This window comes from Lupinus angustifolius, chromosome LG19 (genome assembly GCF_001865875.1).
Source record: "Lupinus angustifolius cultivar Tanjil chromosome LG19, LupAngTanjil_v1.0, whole genome shotgun sequence".
NCBI classification, from domain to species: domain Eukaryota; kingdom Viridiplantae; phylum Streptophyta; class Magnoliopsida; order Fabales; family Fabaceae; genus Lupinus; species Lupinus angustifolius.
In genome coordinates this window covers 12,198,188-12,223,399 of record NC_032027.1, presented here as the reverse complement: position 1 = coordinate 12,223,399, position 25,212 = coordinate 12,198,188, and the positions used below count along the sequence as shown (strand labels likewise).

The 25,212-nt window shown below is 36.4% G+C and overlaps 2 protein-coding genes across 2 annotated transcripts; one reads left to right on the top strand and one right to left on the bottom strand.

The window, feature by feature from the left end:
* Positions 17,731 to 18,429, top strand: LOC109334338 (classical arabinogalactan protein 25-like). The gene is made up of 2 exons (XM_019570053.1): positions 17,731 to 17,831; positions 17,871 to 18,429. Exon 2 carries the CDS (start codon positions 17,874 to 17,876, stop codon positions 18,294 to 18,296), a length of 423 nt encoding a protein of 140 aa, XP_019425598.1. The 5' UTR covers positions 17,731 to 17,831; positions 17,871 to 17,873; the 3' UTR covers positions 18,297 to 18,429.
* On the bottom strand, positions 21,404 to 24,080 carry LOC109334339 (acyl carrier protein 1, chloroplastic-like). Its single transcript, XM_019570054.1, has 4 exons — positions 23,936 to 24,080; positions 23,004 to 23,117; positions 22,554 to 22,676; positions 21,404 to 21,694 (listed from the first exon to the last, which is right to left on the bottom strand). Exons 1-4 carry the CDS (start codon positions 23,984 to 23,986, stop codon positions 21,572 to 21,574), a joined length of 411 nt encoding a protein of 136 aa, XP_019425599.1. The 5' UTR covers positions 23,987 to 24,080; the 3' UTR covers positions 21,404 to 21,571.

Sequence of the window (25,212 nt, the reverse complement as noted above, 5' to 3'; positions counted from 1 at the left end):
AATATGGCTACTTGTGCCAATTCTTTACCCACAATACTGACTACCAGTGTCAGTTCTCGAAATCCCACTTTGGCTTCCTGTGCCAATTCTTAAGTGCCACGGAAAGAAAGGGGGAGAAGTTTGCCAGAAATGCGTTGGCGGAATATTAGGGGGAGAAAGAGAAGTTGAGAGGAAATGCCTTCAACTTGGTGCCAGTTAAAATGAAGGGAGAAAGCCTCTATTTATAACATGAGATTTTTCTCATGTTCCTCATTTCTCCCATGTGGGACTTGGGAGCTTAATTTTTATTTTTTCAAAAATCTTCCATGTGGGACTTTGAGAGTTGTTTTTTCAAACTCTTCTATGTGGGACTTGGGTGTTTTTTATATTTCACACCCAAAAGTTCTCACTCATGGTTTTCAACAAACCATGTTCCAACATAAGCACTTGGCAATGTAAGAAGTTGGTGGAAGCTTGATCCAAGTGCGTTATCAATTCATTATTTTAGCTCCAAATGGAAGAGGGTGAGCACCAAACCTAAGGTCACTCTTGAACATAAATTGATCTAAAAGTATATATATATATATAAAACTCTTTAGCCAGAGATCAAAATTTACTAACTTGGTGGCTTTTTTATATATTCTGTTTTTCTTTTTTAAATTAGATAAAAAATTTATAATACCAATGAATGTAATGTGCATTGGGCCATGCATAACTGTAGTGGATATCACTGCTCCAAAATGAGGTGTAACATAGGTAATGAATATGGATCCTCTCCATGATCCAGTGCCAAAAGAGATAGTGAAATGTGACATTTAAAAAAATTTAATGGTGCAAATCTAAATTTATTTTTAATTAAAGTTTTTTTTTAAAATATCAATTCAATTTAGACCTCATATTTAAACATTTATTGGAATGAGCAGTTACATACGTCCTAAAAGGATTAGTTTGTTAGTCATAGGGTGAGAGGATATTTTTTTGTACAACCATAAAAACTTCAAATAATTAATTTATAGCACCTTAACAAATAAATGTGAGTGTTACCTAAGGGTTAGTTTGGGAGTTGGATTTTGGAGGGGAAGGAAGGGAAAGGGAAGGCTTCGGAGTCATCTCACAAATGTATTTTATGCATCCTAAGCCTCCCATTTCCCTTCATTCCCCTCCAAAATCCAACTCCCAAACTAACCCTAAGTGTTGTGCTAGATACCACATGTGGACACACTCACTTCACATATGCAAGGTATCTTGTTGTATATGGAATGAGCAAAAGCCATAGTGAAAGCTAATCACCCAAAATCTTTAAGCTAGAAGTTGGAATTACCTCCCTACCAGCTTTGGGTGCAAGAGAATATTTCCCAAGTTTGTTTCAAAAAATCCCCTCAAAATTTTTATATTAAAAAGCTTTATCTAATTTAGTATAAAATGTATAGTACTATAACATATTTGCAACATTTTTCTTCTTTCATCATTTTTATGTATGGCTTGGTTGTTGGTGTAGTTTATATATGATTAGTGAAAAACTTAATTTGTTACATAAATTAATCTCTCTTATTAGTGAATGCATATACATATTTATCACTTACATTACATAGAGAAGAAGAAAAGGAGTACAATTTTAGTATGGTACCTACCTTTTGGAGTGGACAAGGATCATCTCTCTTAGAATTTTCTTGTCCTCATGTCCATACTGAATCAAATTTCATAAAATAATATTAAAATATTAATTTATAATTTTATAACTTTTCTTTTTAATTAAATGAGAATTTCTAATTGGTTTGGGACACAAAGTGAGACATGTAAATAGGGATGTTAATATGGGCATTGCCCGTGGGCCAGCCCGCATTGCCCGCAAAAAAATGCGGGCAGGACATAGTATTTTTGCATGTTAGCCCATATTGCCCGGCCCGTTTGCCCGCTTTTTTAGCGGACATTTTAAATGGGCTGTCGGCATTACATTCAACCCTTTAAAATTTTAATTTTGGCCCAGTGGCTCAATTTCCTTTACATTATTACATATTTACATATTTACATTTGCAATTCTTTTATTTCACCCACCCACAGCCACAAGGAGTTAGTGACCATGTTCTACAAAATGTCCGCGGACCGCTCGTTAGCCCATTAACCCGTTTTAAAACGGGCAGGACATGACTTTTTGTCCATTAACCTATTGCGGGCATGCCCGGCCCGCTTAAATTATTGCGGGCATGGGCTAAACGGGTCGGTCGGCCCGTTTTGTCATGCCTACATGTAATCCTCATCCCTTTGACATAGGGGTGGACATCTTAGTTCCAAATAGTGTATCACTCAATGTCTCACTCTTCGTGATGGTCAGAAAAATATTTTATTATTAAATTTTTAACTTAAATATATTTTGTCAACTGATCATAAAGAGTGATACACACAAAATGACACACATTTCTGGTTCATCATATGTGCTTCCTATTTATTTTTATCTGTTTGGTTACACATTTTTATATTTGGATTTGGTAATGATTGCAATTGTGCATGGTCTGATATGTAATAATAGTAAGATATTTGGCATTTTTATGTATAATATAAAGGATTCCATTGTGTATTGATGTTTATTGAAGAAGTAGAATATTCAGTGAATTACAAAAGCAAGGACCATACTCTTATATCAGTTGGTCTTGCTTGGAATGAAAGCAACAGAAAAAACTGAATGCAACTACTTCCTAACAAACTAATTGAGGCACTTTTAACATGTGCTTAAAACAGAGATGCTCTGCTACTAAAGCCAATCCAAAAGGCTTGCAATCTGCAAGAATAAGCTATCAATCAAGGCTTGATCACGAACCAACCAGAATTGGAAAAAGGCCTGCAATCTGCAACCTGCAATAAACAAATGAAGAGGTGCCTCATGTTTTAAAACATGGGCTAAGTGTTAGTAAACCAACCTGTTAGTAGACCAACCAAGGCAATATTTAATACCCCCCTTCAAGCTGGAAGATGTATATTAATCACTCCCAGCTTGCTTAAGTTAGTTTTGAAGAGAGTAGGTTCCAATGGTTTGGTCAAAATGTCTGCTACTTGAGCAAAAGTGGAGATTCGTAATAATTGAAGGAGTTTGTTGTTTAATCTTTCTCTAATAACATGGCAATCAATCTCAACATGTTTAGTACGTTCATGAAAAACAGCATTGGCAGCAATGTACCTTGCCGAATTTTTGTCACAATATAATAGAGCAGGGTGTTTGTAAAGAACTTGGAAGTCATTGAGGAGATATGTTAGCCACTGAATTTCACAAGATGCAATGGCAAGGGCACAGTACTCTGCCTCAGAAGATGATCTAGAAACAGTATTTTGTTTCTTAGATTTCCATGAAACAAGGGAGTCTCATAGGAACATTGAATAACCAGAAATGGATTTCCTAGTGTCGGGGCATGTAGCCCAATCAGAGTCAGAAAACCCTTTGATTTGTATGATGGATGTAGGAGAATATAGGAGGCCCTGCCCAGGTGTTCCCTTTATATATCTAAGAATACGGGTCATGGCTTTGTGGTGTAAGACAGTGGGGACAGCCATGAATTGCGTAAGTTGTTGCACAGCAAAAGTAATATCAGGACGGGTGTTAGTCAAGTAGAGAAGCCTACCTACAAGTTGTCTGTAGGATATAGGGTCATGATAAAGCTCACTGTCATTTTGGTGCAAATGAGTGGTTTTAACCATGGGTGTTGGAGCAGGTTTAGAAGTGAGAAAGCCAGTGTCATGTAATAAATCCAAGGCATATTTTCGTTGGCATAATGTAATGCCAATCTTAGAACGAGCCACTTCAAGGCCTAGGAAATATTTCAAGTTTCCTAAGTCCTTGATTTTAAATTGTGAGTCAAGATGATCTTTGACACTTGTGTCATTTCCAGCCAATATTAGATCATCAACGTAGATCAACAAGGCAGTGAAGTAATTGGCATTGGTTTTGGTAAAGAGAGAATGGTCATGTTGGGATTGTTTGTATCCCAAAGAAAGAAGGAGGAGGATAACTTGGCCAACCATTGCCTACTAGCCTGCTTCAAGCCATAAAGGGATTTATTTAATTGACAAACTTGATTAGGCTTGGTGCTATGCACACCAGGGGGTAAGGTCATGTATACAACTTCATCAAGGTCCCCATGAAGGAAGGCGTTATTGACATCAAGCTGGTGTAAAGTCCAGCCTTGTGTTGCAGCCAAAGCCAACAGTAACCGAATGGTGGTAAGTTTGATGACAGGAGCAAAAGTCTCATTATAGTCCAATCCTTCGGTTTGATTGTATCCTTTGGCAACAAGACGTGCCTTGTGTCTCTCAATGCTGCCATCAGCATTGTATTTGAGTTTGTAGACTCACTTGCATCCAATGGCTCTTTTATTGGGAGGAAGGGTAACAAGGGTCCAAGTGTTATTAAGGTGTAAGGCAGCAAGCTCATTGTTCATGGCCTCGACCCAATCAGTGGATTTTATGGCTTGATTATAGGTTTTTGGCTCAATATGGGAAGTGATGGACAAAGTAAATATTAACTGGTTGGTGGAAAGGGTGTCATAGGATAGGACATGTTCAAGAGGGTGCTTAATGTTCTGATGTTGTGAGGTGGGGACAGAGTTCAAGTAGTTACAGTGGTAGTCCTGGAGGTACCTAGGTGGGTGTGTGGACCTAAGGGGCCTTTTGGTGGGAGCTTCAGTAGTATGAGGAATAGGTGAGGTTGGAGGAGTAGGAGTGTGGCTGGGAGAGTCAATGCAGGGCATACTGTTTTGGCTGATAATTGTGTCATCATGAAAGGGAAGGTTGGGGGAAGGTGATGGTGTTGTAGGCAAGGGTAGGATACTTTCAAACTTGGCAGACTCATGATCAGAATTGGATGTGACTTGGTAAGGAAAGATATGCTCATGAAAGATGACATTGCGAGACAAGAAAATATTCCTGATGTGCAAGTTGTATAGAAGGTACCCTTTAGTCCCAATGGCATGACCAAGGAGGAGGCATCTGGTTGCTCTAGGATCAAGCTTGGTTCTATTATTTGTGAGGGTGGAAGCATAAACAAGGCATCCAAACACACGCAGGTAACTAAGATCAGGTTGCTTGTTGAACAAGGCTTCATATGGTGACTTAGAATTAAGAACAGGGGTGGGCAACCTGTTGATCAGATGAATGGAGTGAAGGACAGCATAACCCCAAAAAGCTTTAGGCATGTTAGATTGGAAAAGGAGGGAACGAGTGGTGTTTAGGATGTGCCTGTGTTTTCTTTCAACAACAGAGTTCTGTTGTGGTGTTTCAACGCAGGATTTTTGATGAATGACACCAAGTTGATCATAGAAATTGGGTTGAATAAATTCCAAGTCATTGTCGGTCCTAATGACCTTGATCTTCTTATTGTGTTGGGTGTTGGCTAGCTGAAAAAAGTTATGCACCAAGTTCCTTGCCTCAGATTTATTGGTCATAAGATAAACCCATGTATACCTACTAAAATCATCCACAATGGTCAAGAAGTACCTATGACCATGGAGAGTAGGGATGCTAAGAGGACCCCAAATGTCCATGTGTATGAGGTCAAAGGGATTAAGGCTGAAGGATGAGCTCCTTGAGTATGGCAACCTAGATTGTTTGGCAGTATGACAAGTATCACAAACAAGCTTAGAATCAAACTTAACAAAAGGAAATTGCTTATTTATATCCTGTAAAACAGATAAGGAAGGATGGCCCAATCTAAGGTGCCAAACATCAAAAACAGGAACATTATGATTGTTTACATATCCAACTACATGTAAGTGTTTATCAACAACTTTATGATTTCTACTTAGAATGTATAAACTGTTATAGGCTTCAACATGCCCAATCATCTTCGAGGAAGTCGTATCCTGAATCAAACAAAAATCCTTATCAAAGACAAGCTTGCATCTTAAGGAACAAGCCAGCTTATTAATAGAAATTATATTGTATTTGAAACTAGGCAGGTATAAACAATTATGCAGAGTAAGTGTGTGTGTTAAATGAATGGTTCCTGAATGGTTGGCAACCATGGTAATATTGTTTGGCAACCTCACATGTATGGGTTTGATGGAGCAAATTTTTGTAAAGTTTGATGCATTATTTGTAACATGGTCAGTAGCACCACTATCTAAAATCCATGTTTCATTGTTGAGAATTGTACCTGATACTTCAGAGTGTTCCTTGTTGAGGTAATCTTGACTCATTTGATTGATTATGTGTTCATGGCTAGTTATCTGCAGAGGTTGTTCTGTTTGTGTGTTGCATGATTCTCTATGCATTATTTCTTGTCCCTTGTCTTGGTCAGCGTGAACAATGTTGACAAATCCATCTTCTTGTTTGGCCTTAAACTTGAAATTAGGTGGAAATCCATGCTTGAAATAGCATGTCTCTACAGTGTGTCTCTCTTTGCCACAAAAAGTGCACACTTTGTTATTATTCCCTGGTCCTGAGGTTCTTGAGTAATTTTTGTCCATGTATTTGTTTGATGCCTCTTCTTGTTACTAAAATCAGTGTTTCCTCTGTTTGAGCTCCTGTTAGGTTGATTCCTCCAAGGTTGGGTAGAGTTGATGGAATTGACCACCCTCTTGTTGTCAAATTCTGGTCCTTCATGTTGCCTCTCTTGTTGCAAGACTAATGAAAAGACCTTGTTCATGGATGGCAGTGGTTCCATAAGGAGGATCTGAGCTCTTACTGTGTCGAATTGTTCACCAAGGCCCTTGAGGAAGCATATAATGTGCTCATGTTCTCTGTAGGTCCTCATGATCCTAGGCATGTTGCAGCTGCACCTTACAGGACAGGTACACACTGGTATAGGTCTCAAGGACTCTAGTTCATCCCAAACTGTTTTCATATCTGTGTGAAAGGTGGAGACATCTCTATCACCTTGCTTCATTGAGTGAATCTCTTGAAGGAGATCAGATGTCCTGAAATGATCCCCCTTTGAGAATCGTTCCTTGAGGTTTTCCCAAAGTTCTTGTGCATTCCCTATATACACAATACTCTGAGCAATTTGTTGTGTCAATGATCTTGTGATCCAAGAGATCACCATGTTGTTGCATCTCTCCCAAGAATCATATATTGGATCAGATGTGTGTGGAATTTGTATTGCTCCGTTGACAAACTTGAATTTATTCTTTGAGTTGAGTGCCCTTTTCATGGATCTTGACTAAGATTCATAATTTCTTCCATCAATAGGGGTTGATACCAAAGAGAATCCTGGATTCTCTCCAGGGTGTAAGTAGTATGGGCTTTGTGTTGCATCAGAATTTTGATGGGTTTGTTGCATTTGGTCTCACTCAGTATCCATGGCTTTGATCTATGTTGGGCATGAAGGTATGAGAAAGTTGTGAAGGAGATGTGAAGGAATGGCCTTAGCAACAGAGCTCTCACTTGGAGAGCTCTAATACCATAAAGGATTCCATTGTGCATTGATGTTTATTGAAGAAGTAGAATATTCAGTGAATTACAAAAGCAAGGACCATACTCTTATATCAGTTGGTCTTGCTTGGAATGAAAGCAACAGAAAAAACTGAATGCAACTACTTCCTAACAAACTAATAGAGGCACTTTTAACATGTGTTTAAAACAGAGATGCTCTGCTACTAAAGCCAATCCAAAAGGCTTGCAATCTGCAAGAATAAGCTATCAATCAAGGCTTGATCACTGAAAGTGTGCATGTCAAGAGGAACACTTTGAAAAGCTCTCCTAATATGTCATGGTTTTGATGAGGACAACTTGTGCCTAAAAGAGCTTGAAGATCACCAACAAATCAACGTGCTTAAGTCTTTGTTTGGTACTAGGCTTAGACTAGATTCTAGTTTAAGTTGAGTCAAGGCTTAGGGCACCTAATACATGTCTCATATGCATATATCTTTTAAATCATTTCATCCATGAGATATGTCATTTCATAATATGTTCATGCATTACATAAATACATGTATATGTGCATTCTAGGCATAAAACTAAGTGTTAAACATGTATCATCTAAGTGCATAACGTATTTGATGTTTGGTATTTTGAAATACACATTTTATTTACTGTTAATCGATTAACCAATCCTTTAATCGATTAACCCAACTGTTGTGAAAAGTGGTTGCTACTGGAACACGTTTTTAAATGCTGTTAATCGATTAAGGCTTTACGTTAATCGATTAACCTAACTGATTTTTTTTAAGTTGTTGAAACTGAAAACCAGAATCAGTTATAATTTTTAGTCCCGTTAATCGATTAAGATGGCATTTAATCGATTATCTGGGGTTCTGGACTGATTCTTTATAAACTGCGTTTTCAGAATTAATCTCATAAGTTGCATGTTGCATTTATTAGAGAGTTAGAGCATTTTACGTGTTAATTGTTGCATCTATTTGTTAAGTGCATTTGTGAGTTTAGAAATGAGAGATTCTATGCTTTAGGATTGAGTGCATTTCATGTTATAATTTCTCATGTTTTCCCTCACATGTTCATGCATATTTTGATGCTTTTTCTTGAAGTTTTATGATTCTGTAACTTCTGTTTTCATAACTAATACTTGTCATTTCACATGAGTTTGTATTAGATGTGCATTAGAGTAAAGCCTTCTTGTTATATTTGAGCTTTGTAATAGCTTTATTTTACTCTTGTAATTGCTGTATAATTGTTGTAAATGGAATCTCGTGGTATCTTATCACCGTTAGAGATTGAGTGTTTCTTCATTGCTTAGAGTGTAAGAAAAGGAAAGAACGAGAGATTCTTTGGCTGGGGCTACGCCGAAAGAAACGTTTTCTTTGTCGGTAGGAAGGGAGTCAAACCATTGAATGGTTTCTTTGTTTTCTTGTAATTTGCTAAGTGTTGTAATTGAATAATGTGTATGTAATTACATTGATTCGGTTATAGTGAAGGAAATCTCCCAAGTCAGCCGGGAGGCCTGGATGTAGTTTGCAGTGGACAGCAAACGAACCAGGATAAAAAATTCGCGTTGCAGGATTTGTTTTCTCTCTCTCTCTTTACTGTTTTTCAATCGATTAATTGGTATATTAGATTCAAATTGATACATTCTGTTCGTATACTACTGGATGCTATTCTGATGTACAATTTGTAAGCTCTGTTATTCGTTTCATTATCAGTTAACTGTTCTGCATTTAATCGTTTCTGTAATTGCTTACTGTTTCTGTTTAATCGATTAAAATTGTTGTGTTAATCGATTATTCTGTTTCTGTTAATCAATTAAGGTTGTTCTGTTAATCGATTATCTTCATCCTGTAATTGATTAATTAGGGTGATTCAGCATAAATTGTTGAGTTTCGAAAACCGACTACTTTAACCGCGACACCTATTTAACCCCCCCCCCCCTTCTAGGTGTATTGTAACCACTGATACCTAACAATCACGAACCAACCAGAATTGGAGAAAGGCCTGCAATCTGCAACCTGCAATAAACAAATGAAGAGGTGCCTCATGTTTTAAAACATGCGCTAAGTGTTAGTAAACCAACCTATTAGTAGACCAACCAAGGCAATATTTAATATAATAAGGATCATGTTTGGTGCACTTGTTCGTATCAATCTTCCTAGCACTCAATCTGTTATGGAGAAACTCTCATTCAAGGACTTGGCTTCTGCTCTTGTCAAGGGAAGTCAACGTGAACAGCAAATCAGCTCAAATCTTCTAAACATGGCTATGTTTGGTGTAATAAACGAGTCTTGACAGTGATTTCTATCATGCTATGAATTTACTAAGCGTGTCATTCTTTACCTCGGTGATATTTTATTTAGAAAGATTCATAGAACTCGGACCTATGACATCACAGACTTATAGCCACATATTTCATCACTAAGTTGTTATGCCTTGAAGTCCTGCTAAAGTTAGGGAATCTAATCAAACTCGTGGAAACACAGTTAAGGTCAGTGATGAAGCCACTATATATTGTTTCTTTCCTGAGTACTCTTGCCTGATCAGTTGAGATATACTCGCTAGTTCTTTAACTAATGAAAACACGGGATTGTTTTTTTGCTTAGGAACTTGATATATTTGTCTTGACAAAGTGAAATTAGGGACACCATTTAGTGAGATTAAGACTTAGTTGTTGTTGTCTTGATAAAGTGAAATGCCTAAGTTTAATACACTTGGTTGCGCCTTAAAATTCTATGCTACTTGATTATTATTGTTTTGAGTGAACCAGTGTAAGAAGAGAAGAGATTGAAAGACCTGAAATTCATATTAAATGCCCATTTTCATCCACTCTACCCAACCTTGATTGAAGATGAAGATCCCATTTCCATCTATGCACAGAGCAGAACTTCTTGTCATGCTACTAGAGCCTAGTTATATTACAATTCCAGACATTTTACATCTGAAGACAATTTCATAATGCTTTGAGTTCTTGCTTGGTGATCTGTCCAATGCAAATGTGAATCATGTTAAGTTGTGTCTGGCTCTGGCTTCTGCTCTGGAAATGGAGTCCAAGTCACTCTCTCAATTAAAGGTGGTTAGGAGGATTGGCAATTTTCTTGAGCTTGTATATGCAAAGGGTATGGAAGATTGAATCTTGATCTGATGTCCCGTACTAATGATGATGAAGCAAAAACAACAATAATATTGAAGACTTCAAATTTTTAATTGATATGTCATGTTTTCATTGGCATGGGACAACATATGCCATATGATTTGAGACAACAGATCTATGTTTCATAAGATTTGCTGGAACCAACTCGGAAGCTGCGGAAGGCTTTTCTGGCATGTTCTATCACATGTGCAAAAGGCTTCTGCTACACAACAGAACCAACTCTCAAAGGTGACTATCCTTCTGAGATGAGTGGTGCTGTTGATCTTGATCCCCAGCAATGCATAACAGATATAGCAGACTTGGCAAACAACATTTGTGTCTTACTAGAGTTGAGTACTTCAAATGAAACCAATATTGCTGATATAGCTTCTGAATGTATAATTTTACTGTTTAGCCACCACTGGTCTAGTAACCAATCTCCCCAAGATCAGTGTAATCCTAGAGTCCTGGAGTAGAAGCATCCCTCACTTATTTGTGCAGCGAATCCCGCTTTCGTTATGCATGCAAACAATGCTTATTGAATTGAATGATATTATCAATATCTGATAGGCCAAAGCCTATCATTAAAAATGTATACAAGAGAGGTAAGAGGGGTGTTTGGGTTCAGGGATAGCAGGATTACTGCTATACCCTTGTGGCAGTTATAGTTAGTTAGGATTTGTGCCTTTAAATAGCACAATAGGCGGGAAAGGAGGTTAGGCTGGTTTTTAGCTAAAACTGATTGAGGAATCAGTGTGGGAAGGGTCGTGGGATCCTTAGGTGAGTTCTATCAATTGTAATAAGTCTTCTTCTAATAAAATTCTATAGAACCCTAGCAGAATCAAGTAGATTCTGGGTAGGGGCTTTTCCTTTGTAATTCTAGTCTATTTCGTGTTCTTATTGATACCAGTGCTATCACTGGTATCAGAGCACCTTTCTTGGTGCCTGAGGAGTGGGAACACTGCCACCGCTGCCGTTGAATTGAAGTTTATGGTGTCAACAAGAAGTATGGCTAAAGAAGGTGATAATGGAGTTCAGGATCGTGATGATGCACGAAGAGAAAGGGAAGAAATTCGTCTCAGATTGGAGTTGAATGAGGCTCGAATGCAGAAAACCGAAGATTTGTTAGTTGCTATTGTCGCCAAGTTAGGGGTTGAAAGAAAAGGGAGCTCATTGGGGGAAGGAAGTGAGAATGATGAAGAGGTGGAAAGTCGAAGGGATCAACATGGGTTGGATCGTTGGCGTAAATTGGAGATCCCAATTTTCTTGGGGGATGATGCGTTTGGGTGGGTGCAAAAACTGGAGAGGTATTTCACACTCAGATCTGTAACAGAGGAAGAAAATATGCAAGCCACAATGGTTGCCCTGGAGGGGAAGGCTCTAAGCTGGTTCCAATGGTGGGAAGGGTGTAACCCTTCTCCTACGTGGGAGGGGTTCAAATTGGCAGTGGTAAGGAGGTTTCAACCCTCTATGGTGCAGAATCCCTTTGAATTGCTCCTGTCCTTGAAGCAAGAAGGCACGGTGGAAGCTTATGTAGAAGAATTTGAGAGGTATGCTGGGGCCCTCAAGGGGGTCAACCAAGAATTTGTAAGGGGAGTTTTCCTTAATGGGTTAAGAGAAGATATAAGGGTAGAGGTGAGGGTATATGAGTTATCCACCTTGCATGAGATAATTAGGAAAGCTATTCTTATTGAGCAAAAGAATATGGTGGTAACAAAGAGGCCTAATCTGTCCTATACTAGATCTGTTGGGCCTTTTAGGGGGGTTCTTATGGCAAGGTAACCTCCTTAGATCCTACATCTGCCACTAGTAGTAGGAAGGAGAGTTCTTCTGTGGGTAGTGCAGTGGGCCCTCATAAGGCTTCTCAAGATGGAGATGGTGCTAGGGGGAGAGGGGAATTCAGAAGGCTCTCTAGCACTGAGATGAAGGAGAAGAGAGAAAAGGGCCTATGCTTCAGGTGTGATGAACCATATTCCAGGGAGCATGTGTGCAGAAATAAGCAACTGAGTATGATCATTTTGGCTGAGGAAGAGGAGGATAATGAAGAAGCAACCTTGGAGAGTAGAGGGGAAGACTTGGATTCTTTGCAACTGTCCCTATGCTCTATGAAGGGGCTCACTTCTACCAAGTCCTGGAAGGTAAGAGGCACAATCAGCAATAATCTAGTGGTGTTCATGATTGATTGTGGGGCCTCCCATAATTTCATTTCTAAGAAGTTGGTGGGGAATCTGAATCTAAAGGTAGAGAAGACTAGGCCCTATACTGTGGAGGTGGGTGATGGGCACCAAATTAGTTGTGTTGGTAGGTGCTCAGGGCTGGAATTAGTCTTGTAGGACTAGATGGTAGTCCAGGATTTCTATCTGTTTGGGTTGAAGGGTGTAGATGTTGTGTTGGGGTTGGAGTGGTTGGCAAGCTTGGGGGAGGTGAAGGCTGACTTTGGTAAGATGACCCTAACTGTGAAGAAGGAAGGGGCCCTAATCACCTTGACAGGGGATCCAGCTTTAACCAAAACAGAGGTATTCTATGGAGCTCTTATGCAGGTACTACTACAAGAAGGGCAGGGTATGTTGTTGCAATCTGAACCTCCCCTGCAACCAGGACCAGAACCAGAGATTCCAGATGCTTTGATTGATTTGTTGCAGCAATACCAAGAGGTATTCCTGGATCCTCAGGGGCTTCCTCCCCCTAGGACACATGATCATGCTATCTATTTGAAGGATCATGCTGATATACCCAATATAAGGCCCTATAAGTGCCCTTACTATCAGAAGTCTAAGATAGAAAGGTTGGTAGCTGAAATGTTAGAAGGTGGTGTCATTAGGCATAGCATAAGTCCATATTCGAGTCCTGTAATTTTGGTCAAGAAAAAGGATGGAGGGTGGAGATTCTGTGTAGACTACAGGGCTTTAAACAAGATTACCATCCCCAACAAATTTCCTATCCCTATAGTTGAAGAATTGCTGGATGAGTTGGGTGATGCTAGGGTATTTTCCAAGCTGGATTTGAAGGCAGGGTACCATCAAATAAGGATGAGGGAAGAAGATGTGGAGAAAACAGCCTTTAGGACACATGAAGGCCACTATGAGTTCCTTGTCATGCCTTTTGGCTTGACCAATGCTCCATCTACCTTTCAAGCTCTCATGAATGACATCCTGAAGCCCTACTTAAGGAAGTTCACTCTAGTATTCTTTGATGATATTCTAATCTATAGCCCTGATTTGGCTTCTCACACTCTCCATTTGCAGGCAGTACTGGTCACCTTACTGGATCATTCACTCAAAGCCAATTTGAAGAAATGTAGCTTTGGCCAAACCAGTATTGAGTATCTAGGCCACATCATATCAGAAGGTGGGGTTTCAGCAGACTTAACTAAGGTAGAGGCTATGCAATCCTGGCCTCAACCCTCAAACATCAAAGGCTTTAGAGGATTCCTGGGCTTAACTGGTTACTACAGGAAATTTGTGAAGAACTATGGTAAGTTGGCTAAGCCACTTACTGAGTTGCTAAAGAAGAATGCCTTCCAGTGGTCAGGAGAGGCCACCTCTGCTTTTGAGGCCCTAAAGGCTGCTATGGTGGACCTCCCTATGCTAGCAGTCCCTGATTTCAGTAAAGGGTTTGTGGTGGAAACTGATGCATCCAGTAAGGGTCTAGGAGCAGTTCTAATGCAGGAGGGAAGGCCCTTGGCCTTTTGGAGTCAAGGATTATCAGAAAAAAGGGTTTGTAGTGGAAACTGATGCATCCAGTAAGGGTCTAGGAGCAGTTCTAATGCAAGAGGGAAGGCCATTGGCCTTTTGGAGTCAAGGATTATCAGAAAGGGCTCAACACAAATCAGTTTATGAAAAGAGCTCATGGCCTTAGTCCAAGCCATCCAGAAATGGAAGCATTACCTAATGGGGAGGCATTTCATAGTCAAAACAGATCAGAAGAGTCTGAGATTCCTAACTGATCAGAGGTTATTTTCAGAAGAGCAGTTCAAATGGGCAGTGAAATTGGTGGGTTTGGACTTTGAAATTCAATATAAGCCAGGTAGGGAGAACTCAGTTGCTGATGCTCTTTCTAGGAAGCAATTCTACTCCTCCCTATCCCTGGTCTCAAATGCAGAAAGGGAGATTTGGATTGATGAATTACAGCAGGATTCCAAGTGGCAGGGAATCATGCAGGAATTGGTCATTTCTCCTGATTCACATCCAGATTATAAGTTGAAGAAGGGTGTGTTGTATTACAAAGGAAGGTTGGTTTTGCCAAAAACATCCAACAGAGTCCCCATTATTCTTGCAGAATGTCATGACACTCCTATGGGTGGCCATTCTGGGCACTTTAGGACCTATAAGAGAATAGCTAGCTTCCTATTTTGGGATGGTATGAAGGCAGATATCAGAAGATTTGTGGAAGGTTGTGAAATTTGTCAAAGAAACAAGTATTCTACATTAGCTCCAGCAGGCTTACTGCAACCTCTACCTATACCTCAACATGTTTGGATGGATATCTCTATGGACTTCATTGGAGGATTACCTAGAATAAGGGGTAAGGACACTATCTTTGTGGTCATAGATAGGTTGACTAAGTATGCCCATTTTTTCCCTTTGGGGCATCCTTATTCAGCAAAGGATGTGGCTACTTTGTTTGTGAAAGAAGTGGTGAAATTGCATGGCTTCCCTACTTCCATAATATCTGACAGAGATTCTTTATTTTTGAGCCACTTTTGGAAGGAATTATTCAAGATGGCAGGCACTCAATTGAAGTTTAGCACTTCATATCATCCCCAAACTGATGGGCAGACTGAAGTGGCTAATAGGTGCTTGGAGACTTACCTTAGGTGCTTTGTGGATCCTAAACCTAAACAGTGGCTTGAATGGTTGCATTGGGCTGAGTTTTGGTTCAATTCCAATTACAACAATTCAGCAGGGATGACCCCTTTCAGAGCCTTGTATGGGAGAGATCCTCCTACATTACTCAGAGCAGGGGATATACCTTCTAAGGTAGAGGAAGTTAACACTATGGTTGCTAACAGAGATAGTGTACTGGCTGAATTGAGGGATAACTTGGCAAAATCTCAGAATTTGATGAAGCAACAGGCTAATAAACATAGAAGGGAATTGGCTTTTGAGGTAGGAGATTGGGTGTATCTTAAATTGCAACCTTACAAACTGAAATCCTTGGCCAAGAGACCTTGTGCCAAATTAGCTCCAAGGTATTATGGCCCTTATCAAGTGCTTGAAAAGATAGGACCAGTGGCTTATAAATTAGCCCTACCTAGCCAAGCTAGAATTCACCATGTGTTCCATATATCCCTCTTGAAGCAAGCATTGAAGCCTCATCAACAACCTCAGGCTCTGCCACCCATGCTAAATGAAGAATGGGAGCTACAAGCCACTCCTGAAGAAGTCAGGGATAGCAGGAAGGATGCTCAGGATCAGAGTGAAGTTTTGATCAAATGGAAGAACTTGCCTGAACATGACTGCACTTGGGAAAGGGCAGCCAACATTCAAGACAATTTTCCAGATTTCCAACTTGAGGACAAGTTGAGTCTATTAGGGGAGGGTATTGATAGGCCAAAGCCTATCATTAAAAATGTATACAAGAGAGGTAAGAGGGGTGTTTGGGTTCAGGGATAGCAGGATTACTGCTATACCCTTGTGGCAGTTATAGTTAGTTAGGATTTGTGCCTTTAAATAGCACAATAGGCGGGAAAGGAGGTTAGGCTGGTTTTTAGCTAAAACTGATTGAGGAATCAATGTGGGAAGGGTCGTGGGATCCTTAGGTGAATTCCATCATTTGTAATCAATCTTCTTCTAATAAAATTCTATAGAACCCTAGCAGAATCAAGTAGATTCTGGGTAGGGGCTTTTCCTTTGTAATTCTAGTCTATTTCGTGTTCTTATTGATACCAGTGCTATCAATATCCATACCAGAGATTTCAAGGATTGAAGTGATTATTTCTGAACTAAAAAGTTCAGTGTTCCTATTTTAGCCAAAGCTGCTGTGCTAGTAGCAGCCTTGGAATTGCAGTGGCTGCATTTGAGTAGAATATGTAACTTCTCTAATTAATTGTTTACCTGTTTTTCAGTCCTTCTAGATTCTAGATGAAGGCAATTTTTTAGTATAAATCAAGGACTTTTCCCACCTAGAATTTGCATAAACTGATGAGTTTAATTGGTTGCACTAGCATCTGATCATATTCTTGACATTAATCTTTATCATTATTTCTCTCTTTAAAGATTAAACTAGCATGTTAAAATATTAGAGTGGGAGTCTAAATAGTTTTGGCTAGAATTGCCTCTCCATTTTCTCACTGCCCAATTGTCATAGAAAATTGCCTCTTAGAATCTAAATTATTTTAAACACAAGTTAAGTAAGAGAGCTACAAAAGTGTGAAACAACAAACATCATTAGACAAATCCTCAAAAAAATGCATCAACATGATATACATTGGTACTTATTGTTTCACCTCCTTTATATAAGCACACATGTCTTTTCTTCACAGAGACAAACCCTTCTTAGAATAAAAACTTATAACTTGTTGCTATCTTATGCATACGCAGTAAAATTAAAATCCTTCTATTATGTTTGTTGTTTTCTTTATAATTTTGGAAAAAAAACAGGAACAGTTATGATACAAGAAAACAAAAACATAGCTGTAGGATTTGGTAGGATTTTGAATTAACAAAAAAGAGCCCCATACCAGAACTACTGCACCAAAAAGGCTTTGGTCTAATGGTGTAAGGCGTCACTCAATCCTCAGATAAGCCAAAAGGCCAAAAAAATGATTCTCATAAACAACACTTATTGAGATGGACATTTACCCATAATTAACAATAGCTTTAGGTTGAGTTTGGTTGGTAGAGTCAGAGAAGATAGAAAAGAGGGGGGGAGAATTAGAAGAGAAATGGAGAGAAAGAGAAAAAATATTTATTTATATTCATTTTCTCTCATTCTTCTCTTATACCAAATATCACAAAAATTTACTCTATTTTTCCTCTTTCTCTTTCTCTTTCTCACCTTTTCTTTCTCCCATATTTCTCTCTTATCATTTTCTCTTGTCAACCAAACAAAGCATTAAGGATGAACAGAAAATAAAGAGCTGTAGGGCACCAAAACATCACGGACAAAAAAGGATTCTCTTACCAAACCCATCACATGCAAACCTTTTCCAATCTTTGTCTCTTTATGAACATCCAATAGACATTAGCCACATGATACTGGCCCATGTAACCCCACCTAGTCTTAGGTATGGGCTGATATATATATATATATATTGGGACCTGCAGAACTTGAGGTCTTGAATTGAAGGGTTGCCATCATTATTTCCACTTAAAGCTTCACATTTCCATCTCTCTCATAAAATTCTCATACAATAATATCCATTTCAAGGTAGTGACTGTGTTACTTTGATATAATGGCTTCAATCAGTGTTTATTTGGTGCTAATGATCATTATATCCTTCATGCCATCACCTTTGCATTCATCATATTCACAAACAATTCCACAAGTTCCTACTCTATCTACTTCACCTTCAACACTGAAAGATCCTTCTCCATCTTCACTATCTCCTTTCCAAGAATTATCACCAGACATTGCTCCACTCTTTCCTTCTTCTCCTGGTGATGTGTTACCAACTTCTGGTGGCTCTGAAATCCCCACCATTCCTTCTAATCCAAGTTCAAACCCAGATGACATGGTTGCTCCAGGACCACTTTCTGCATTTTCACCATTTGGATCAATGTCTTCTAATGCTCCTACAACTCTAGTTTGTAACCCAGCTATTGTTTCTTTTACAGGTTTAGCATCATACTGGTATATGCAGTATATTAGAGTTTGAGTCAATTTTGTTGTGGCATATTCCAATTATTGTAAGCTAGATTCTCTTTATTGTATGATTACTTTTTCATCACCACCTTGTAGTATATTATAATTTTATATATAGTGATACCCTTTTCAATAAATATATTCAAGTAGAAAATTGTGATGCCCATTTAATTCATTTAACTAACTCCTATAAGTATTAAGGATTTTTGTTTTGTACAAGGATATCCTCTTCATCTATAGGTAAATATATAAGGAACTAATCTATTTTAGAATGTATAGTTACCCCTAATAAGTGTTCTTTCCAAAAATCGAATCTTTAACCTTTCAGTCTTTTTAAAAATTTAATATAACCTTACACCATTAGATTCAAACTTTTTGTTAGTAATGTGTTAAGTTTTGGTTGTCATTGTAAGGAAGCAGTGTCACTTTATTGATTTGGTTGATAATAATTTTGCTGACAACTGTGACTTTTCTTTCCTTCTTTTATGATTTTACTGTTGATTTCCCAAGTTGTAATTATTGAGGTTGGCCTTACTTTTTGTTTTCTAATTATGTTAAAAGGTCCTTTATCTTTATAATCAGAGACCCATGATTGAACTTTTTAAAAGCTTTTTTTATTTTCCACCTTCACTATGCTTCTAGCTGGAAACCTTGTTCAGATTGAAAACAAGAGTTGCTTCAAACTTTTGTCATGTTTGCATGTCATCTATTGAGGTGGCACAAGGTTGAATGCATGTACCAAGTGTCCATAATTTTCAAATTGCAGTCAAGTTCACGTGACAGACACCTTATCTCATTAAGAATTGTGTTTTTCTTACTGTTTTTTTTTTCCAATTATCAATCACATGCTACCCAACCATATGAGAAATTTTTATAGTAATAATGTTTAGGTAATCCTGTTTTGTCTGTTTTTGCTGTCTTATTCTTTGGGGTATCAAAATAGTATATTTAACAATAAAGATTTGATGTCCAAAATTATGTTTCAAATTTTATCTCATATCAATAATAACGAAGTAAAAACAGGATAAATATTTAATTTTTTAATTAATATAATATGTTTTCATTAGTACGAGATCCTTGTTCCATATTAAGTTCTTCTATCTTCATGTGTATTTTTTTTCTCATAATGATGCTACTTTGTAGTCTACTCTTATTAATGATCTTCTATCTTCATGTGTATTTTCTTTTGTCATGTTTGCATGTCATCTTTGTAGTCTACTCTACTTTGTATTTTTTTTTTATCAAATTTATTTTCAGTGCAAATTCTTGTGTTAGCCTATGCGTTATTCATAAATATATTCAAACTTGCCAAATTATTTGCTTGTGAAAATCTGAAGACTCAACTATGAACTCCACCCTAAAGATAAATATGTGTGCTTGTACCAAATAATATATGTGAAAAGGTTGTAATGCACAAATTTAGGTTGTGGGGAGAATTTTATGTTTTCCCAAAAATTTCAGGTTTGAGAGATTCAACGAGAAAAAAACTCAGTCGAAATCAATCCAAAGAAAATTATCATTATTTGATTATTAACTTACATTTAACTAATATAATCTTTATAAAACATTATATAAAGAAACAACTAGAGAAACTAACTTGAGTAACTATGTTTAATTGATAGAAAATATTTTAATGAAGATGTTTGATTTTTCTTTAAAATCTGTGCACTGACAGTGTAAAGTTTTTTGTATTATCAACTCATCATCCACCATTGATTTGTATTATTTTTATTTAAAAGTCAATGATTAATAAATCAATGGTGGATGATTTACTAATAGTATAAAAAACTCTTACATTATCAATGTGAGATATTAAGTCTTTGTCACATCCTTAACATTTTTACTCTGGTGGCCACATTTTTTGTATTAGCATGGTATCTCACATTTTTAAGTGAAATTCTCTTGAATATCAAAATATACCTTATATGAAAGAGGAAAATGAGCAGGATATTGATCTAGTGTTATAAAACTACATTAGATCTCTAGAATGACCAAAAGGTTAAGGATTCAATTTTTATGAACGACACTTGTTAAAAGAGACAATCACATACACCGAAAGGAATTAATTCAGAATATTCTTGGTAGTACAAAAAAGGAAAAGACATCCACTTGTCCTATTTCACATGAACATAGACACAAAGTGTGACATATACGATTCTTTGATGAGGTACTCAATTTAGCATATCAAAATTGCTATCATTATCAACTCATCATGCAATATTTCATATAATAAACTTCCTAGATTTGGTGCAACAAAATGAAGGGTTGATAATGATGGCAGTGATGAGGTTTCTGATGTTTATGAGTAAGAGGGGGAGGTACATCAATCTCAACTTGTTTGTGTCATAACTTAACAAAATTATAATTCTAAAAGTTTAAGGTTCTGTGTGTGATCTCTCTTAATTAACCAAGGCAACTCTAGTTGTAAGATCAGAATTCTTAACATGGAGTTAAAAACTAAAAATGATTTAGTTGAATATTATATTTAAATTTTATAAAATGATAATTAAAAGTACTTTATATCATAAAATTAGACAAAGTTTGTCGACTGTCAAACACAACATTTACTTTTTATCGAAACTTATGACAGGACTGCATAACAACAAGAACACATAGGCAAGTTTCAAATAATACCATACACGGTGGGACTAAGGCTTGGTTGGTGGTTTATATAAGTGAAACTATTACAACTTTATTTCATATTCCAAGTCCAATTCCATGCTGCATAGAGGAAATATTATTGGAGAAAAAAGATATAATTTTAGGAAATTAGAGGATTAGAAAACCTCTACAAAGATAAAGAGAAAAAGGGAAGAGTGGATCACCTAGAAAGGAAAATCCTAAAGCCTAGACATTGTAGGAGAGCTTACCCAATAATCCAAACAAGTTACATTTGCAATCACATAGTTGTATGCAATACAAAAACCCTATGAAGTAATTCTAAGTGGTAATGTTACAACTAAACAAGAATACTGTAAATGATAACATACAAACACAACAATCATTGTACAGCTACTTACTCAATGGAGAAAGTTTATTTATAAAATTGTTATCTGAAAACTTAATTTTTATGGTGATTTTAAAGACATTCCATTAAACAGGAACATAAAGAGACACCAATTCAACCAAATAAAATAAAATGAAAACTAGTATTATAGTCATCCAAGTACATTTCAGACAATATCTAGCAGTTACTTGAGGAACAATCAAACTAAAATACCATAGATATAATTAAAAAAAACTTCCATGAAGATATAACAAAAAGCTCCAAATCATTGTGCTAGTTTATTACTTGCTTTCAAGAAGCTTATCAATCAAATCAGCAGCTTCTTGAACTGTGGTGATGGTCTGAGCACTTTCTTCTTCAACAGTAATACCAAATTCCTCCTCAAGTCCCATCACAATCTCAACCTGCAAAAAATTTCAAATGTCTAAATAATCTAAGATTGTAAAACAAAAACCATAGATATTGTGTTATAGAACCACATGAATGGGTTGAGTATAGCAACCAACACCAAGGGAAGAGAAAATGAGTCATTTAATAAAGTAAGAACTAAATAAAAGAACCTTGGACATTTTTTCATTAAGATAACAATTAGAAATTAAGAACTAAACTTCTTTTATCATTTAACATTGAACATTCTGCCATATGTATTTCCGGTTACATCAAGGCCATGAAGGGGTGGGGTGAGTCTCGGCACAACAATAAGGGTGTTTGTCTTATGACCTATAGTGGAGGTTCAAATGCAATGGTGGGATTGAGTACATTTACCCTCCTCAGACCCAGGCGAGAGCCTCATGCATTAAACCGTATTATCACTAGGCATGAGGCATGAAGGGTAGCCTAACTTGTTTTCTTTTTTGGCAAAAAAGTACTAATTGTGAATGTTGATAGCCTAAAAAAGACAGCTCTTCATAAATACATGAAAAAGCACAAGAAAACATGCATCAATCATTATTAAGACTTTGAAGCTCTTGACTTGTGCACCATTCCATCATCAATTTCCAACCTTAAAGAACCTTGTATTCCTCAGTATCACAAGAGAACAAAAATAACAGGAAAAGTACCAAGAAGAAACAGAAAATATCTCAATAAGGCAAGCAAATGCTCACTAGAATTTCTCTCAATAACAAAAAAGAACATAGATACAATCAAGCATACAGAATACTTACAAACGTACATATTTATTATTAATATATCCTTCGATAGAGGTATAGCGACTTTACACCACAATAACCTACAGGAAAAAATAGTTCATTAAGAAAATACCGTGTCAAGAGAATCAGCTCCAAGTGCAGAAAATTTAGATTCTCCAGTGACAGCAGATTCAGCTGGCAGTGCCAATTGTTTCTTGACTATGTTGCACACCTTCTCCACTGTCTCTGGCTTAGCCTACACAAAATAATAAAGACCGTGCTGGTTACACCATGATAAATATTTCAAATGCCACTCTTGATAATTCCAACAGAAAAGATATTCAAGCTCCAATAATAACAGCAACAAAAACACAAGCTTTTCTCAACAGGGATGGTTTAGTATAAAATCAACTTTCATTAGTAGAAACTAAAGTGATAACTGGGAAGATTAATTCTCCAAAACCCAAAACTCATATAAGCATTTGAAATTATAGATATAGATGATACAACTACATAGAGTAATCGAAATGATGCCATTATTGATGCAAGGAGAATCGTGTCGCCTTATAAATGAAAATCTCACCGCACATGTAATTTGAAACCGAGGTGCTCTTGGCTGCAATGTAATGGATGGAAAGTTCCTTCCCTTGATTGAAAGGGAAACTGAATTTGGGTTAAAGACCCTGCTAGAAGGAACCTGTTTTTACATCCAAGAAGTATAATGCAATTAGAAGTAACCCTGACCAAGAGAAACTAAACAACAATCAAATCTAATGATTATAAACAAGAGAAGATCCGTTAAGAAAAAAGTAACCTATTACACTGCTAAACAACTTTTTATACAATACAAATTCAATCAAACCGGCCATTGAATAGAAAGTTGATCATATAGACGTTATATACCACATTTCATAGAATATAAAAATTGTATAATACTCTTTTATGTACATCACAATTAATGTAATATATGTTTTTAAAGTGTATAGAATTTAGAGCTTATTGACTATATACTCATTGTTCAAATTTTCTCGAATTTTAGACAAATGATTTAGATGGTGTGTAGTTATTAATCGAGGATGTAATTTATATTGTATAAAAAATTATTTGCAGTATTCCTCTATATTATGTCATAATTCATGATTACAAACAAATCATTTACATCTAAACCATTCACAAGCAATAAAATAATTGATCTTTGTTGCAACTTTCAAAAGTGGATTTGGTGGTTGCAAATTGCAATGAAGGAGTGTGAAAATCCAACAGTACATAGCTTCTTAAATTTTTGTTTTCCCCCTTTTTGTTATAAAAAGCATCTAAATCTTACACAAGGTACTGTGAGTTAAATCCCTTAAAATTAAAAACTTGAATCTGAATTCAAGGACCCAAATACATAAAAATAAAATAAAATGCAAAAAACTTGTAGAAACGAATAAAAACTAAGGATCAAAATACATAATGAGAATGAATGAGTTAAAACAGAAATGGAAGTGAAAAGAAGAGATCTGAAAAAAATACCATGGAATGAAAGGTGAGAGACATAGAAGTTCCAGCAATGGAAGAAACCATTTTGAGAGATTTGGAGAAGAGATCCAAATTCAATGACGGAGTGCACAAAGAGTGTGAGTTTTTGAGTGAAAAATGAAATATAATTATAATTTATAGTGAAACCGTGAAAGTTGTGTTTGTTTAGGTTTTTTCTTATGTTCAATGAATGACTTCGTTATTAACGAGGTTGGGTGTTGTTTGTTTGGTTTCGTTTTCTTTACCTTACCTACTCCTATTCTATTCTACTCTATTCTACCCCTTTCCTTTGTTTGGTTTACATCACAAACATTTTTTTAATGATTTATCATTGTCTATGATTATATCACCCTTGATTTATGATCATGTCCAAACTATTTTTACCACAGAGAAAAGAGAATGTATATTCTGATATTTAGTCACTAAAATTATGATAAGGTTAAAAATTTAATTTTTAAAAATGTATTTATCAAAAAAAATGATTAAATTGGATACATGTCATAAATTTAGTGGTTAGATGAAATAAACATATCTCTTGATATAAAAAATAGAGTAAATTATACTGTCACCCCTGAGTTTTAGCGAAATTACATAAACTACACCTCGATTTATGATAAATGCAATTTAGTTGAATAAAACATGGTATATTATGGAAACAAATCCAAATAATATATGAGTTAATACATATTTATCATTTTTGGTTTTTTACGAAATAGTATAAGAGCGATTTAAACAATTACCTAATTGGAATTGTTGATGTATTTTGTAACAAAAAATTATAAAGATACATTAATTTGTATATTATTTCAATTTATCTCCACAATTTATCATGTTTTGTTTAACTTAATTGCATTTATCATATTTTTGTTTAAAAATTTAAGTTTATTTCTCATGTAAAGGTAGTCAATGTAATGAAAGTGTAAAAATTAAGGGTTTTGTATATGTGTAAAAAAATGATGTGTAATTTGTGTAATTTCACTAAAACTCATGAGATGTTAATGTAATTTATTCAAAAAAAAAAATATTTTATTCTCCGAGGAAAAGTATACTCATTCTCTTGAGTTCATCCACAATGTTATTGTGTTTGGTTTACTAAAAGAAAAGTTAAAGAAATAAATGTTGAAAAGAGAAAAAGAATAGAAAATATGGTAATTTTTAATTATTCGGTTACTTTATTATAACAGAAATTGGATTATTTTTTCTCCTTATTAAATACAATCAAACTATGGAAAATATTTATATCGTCACTCTTCCACTCTCATCTCCTGCAT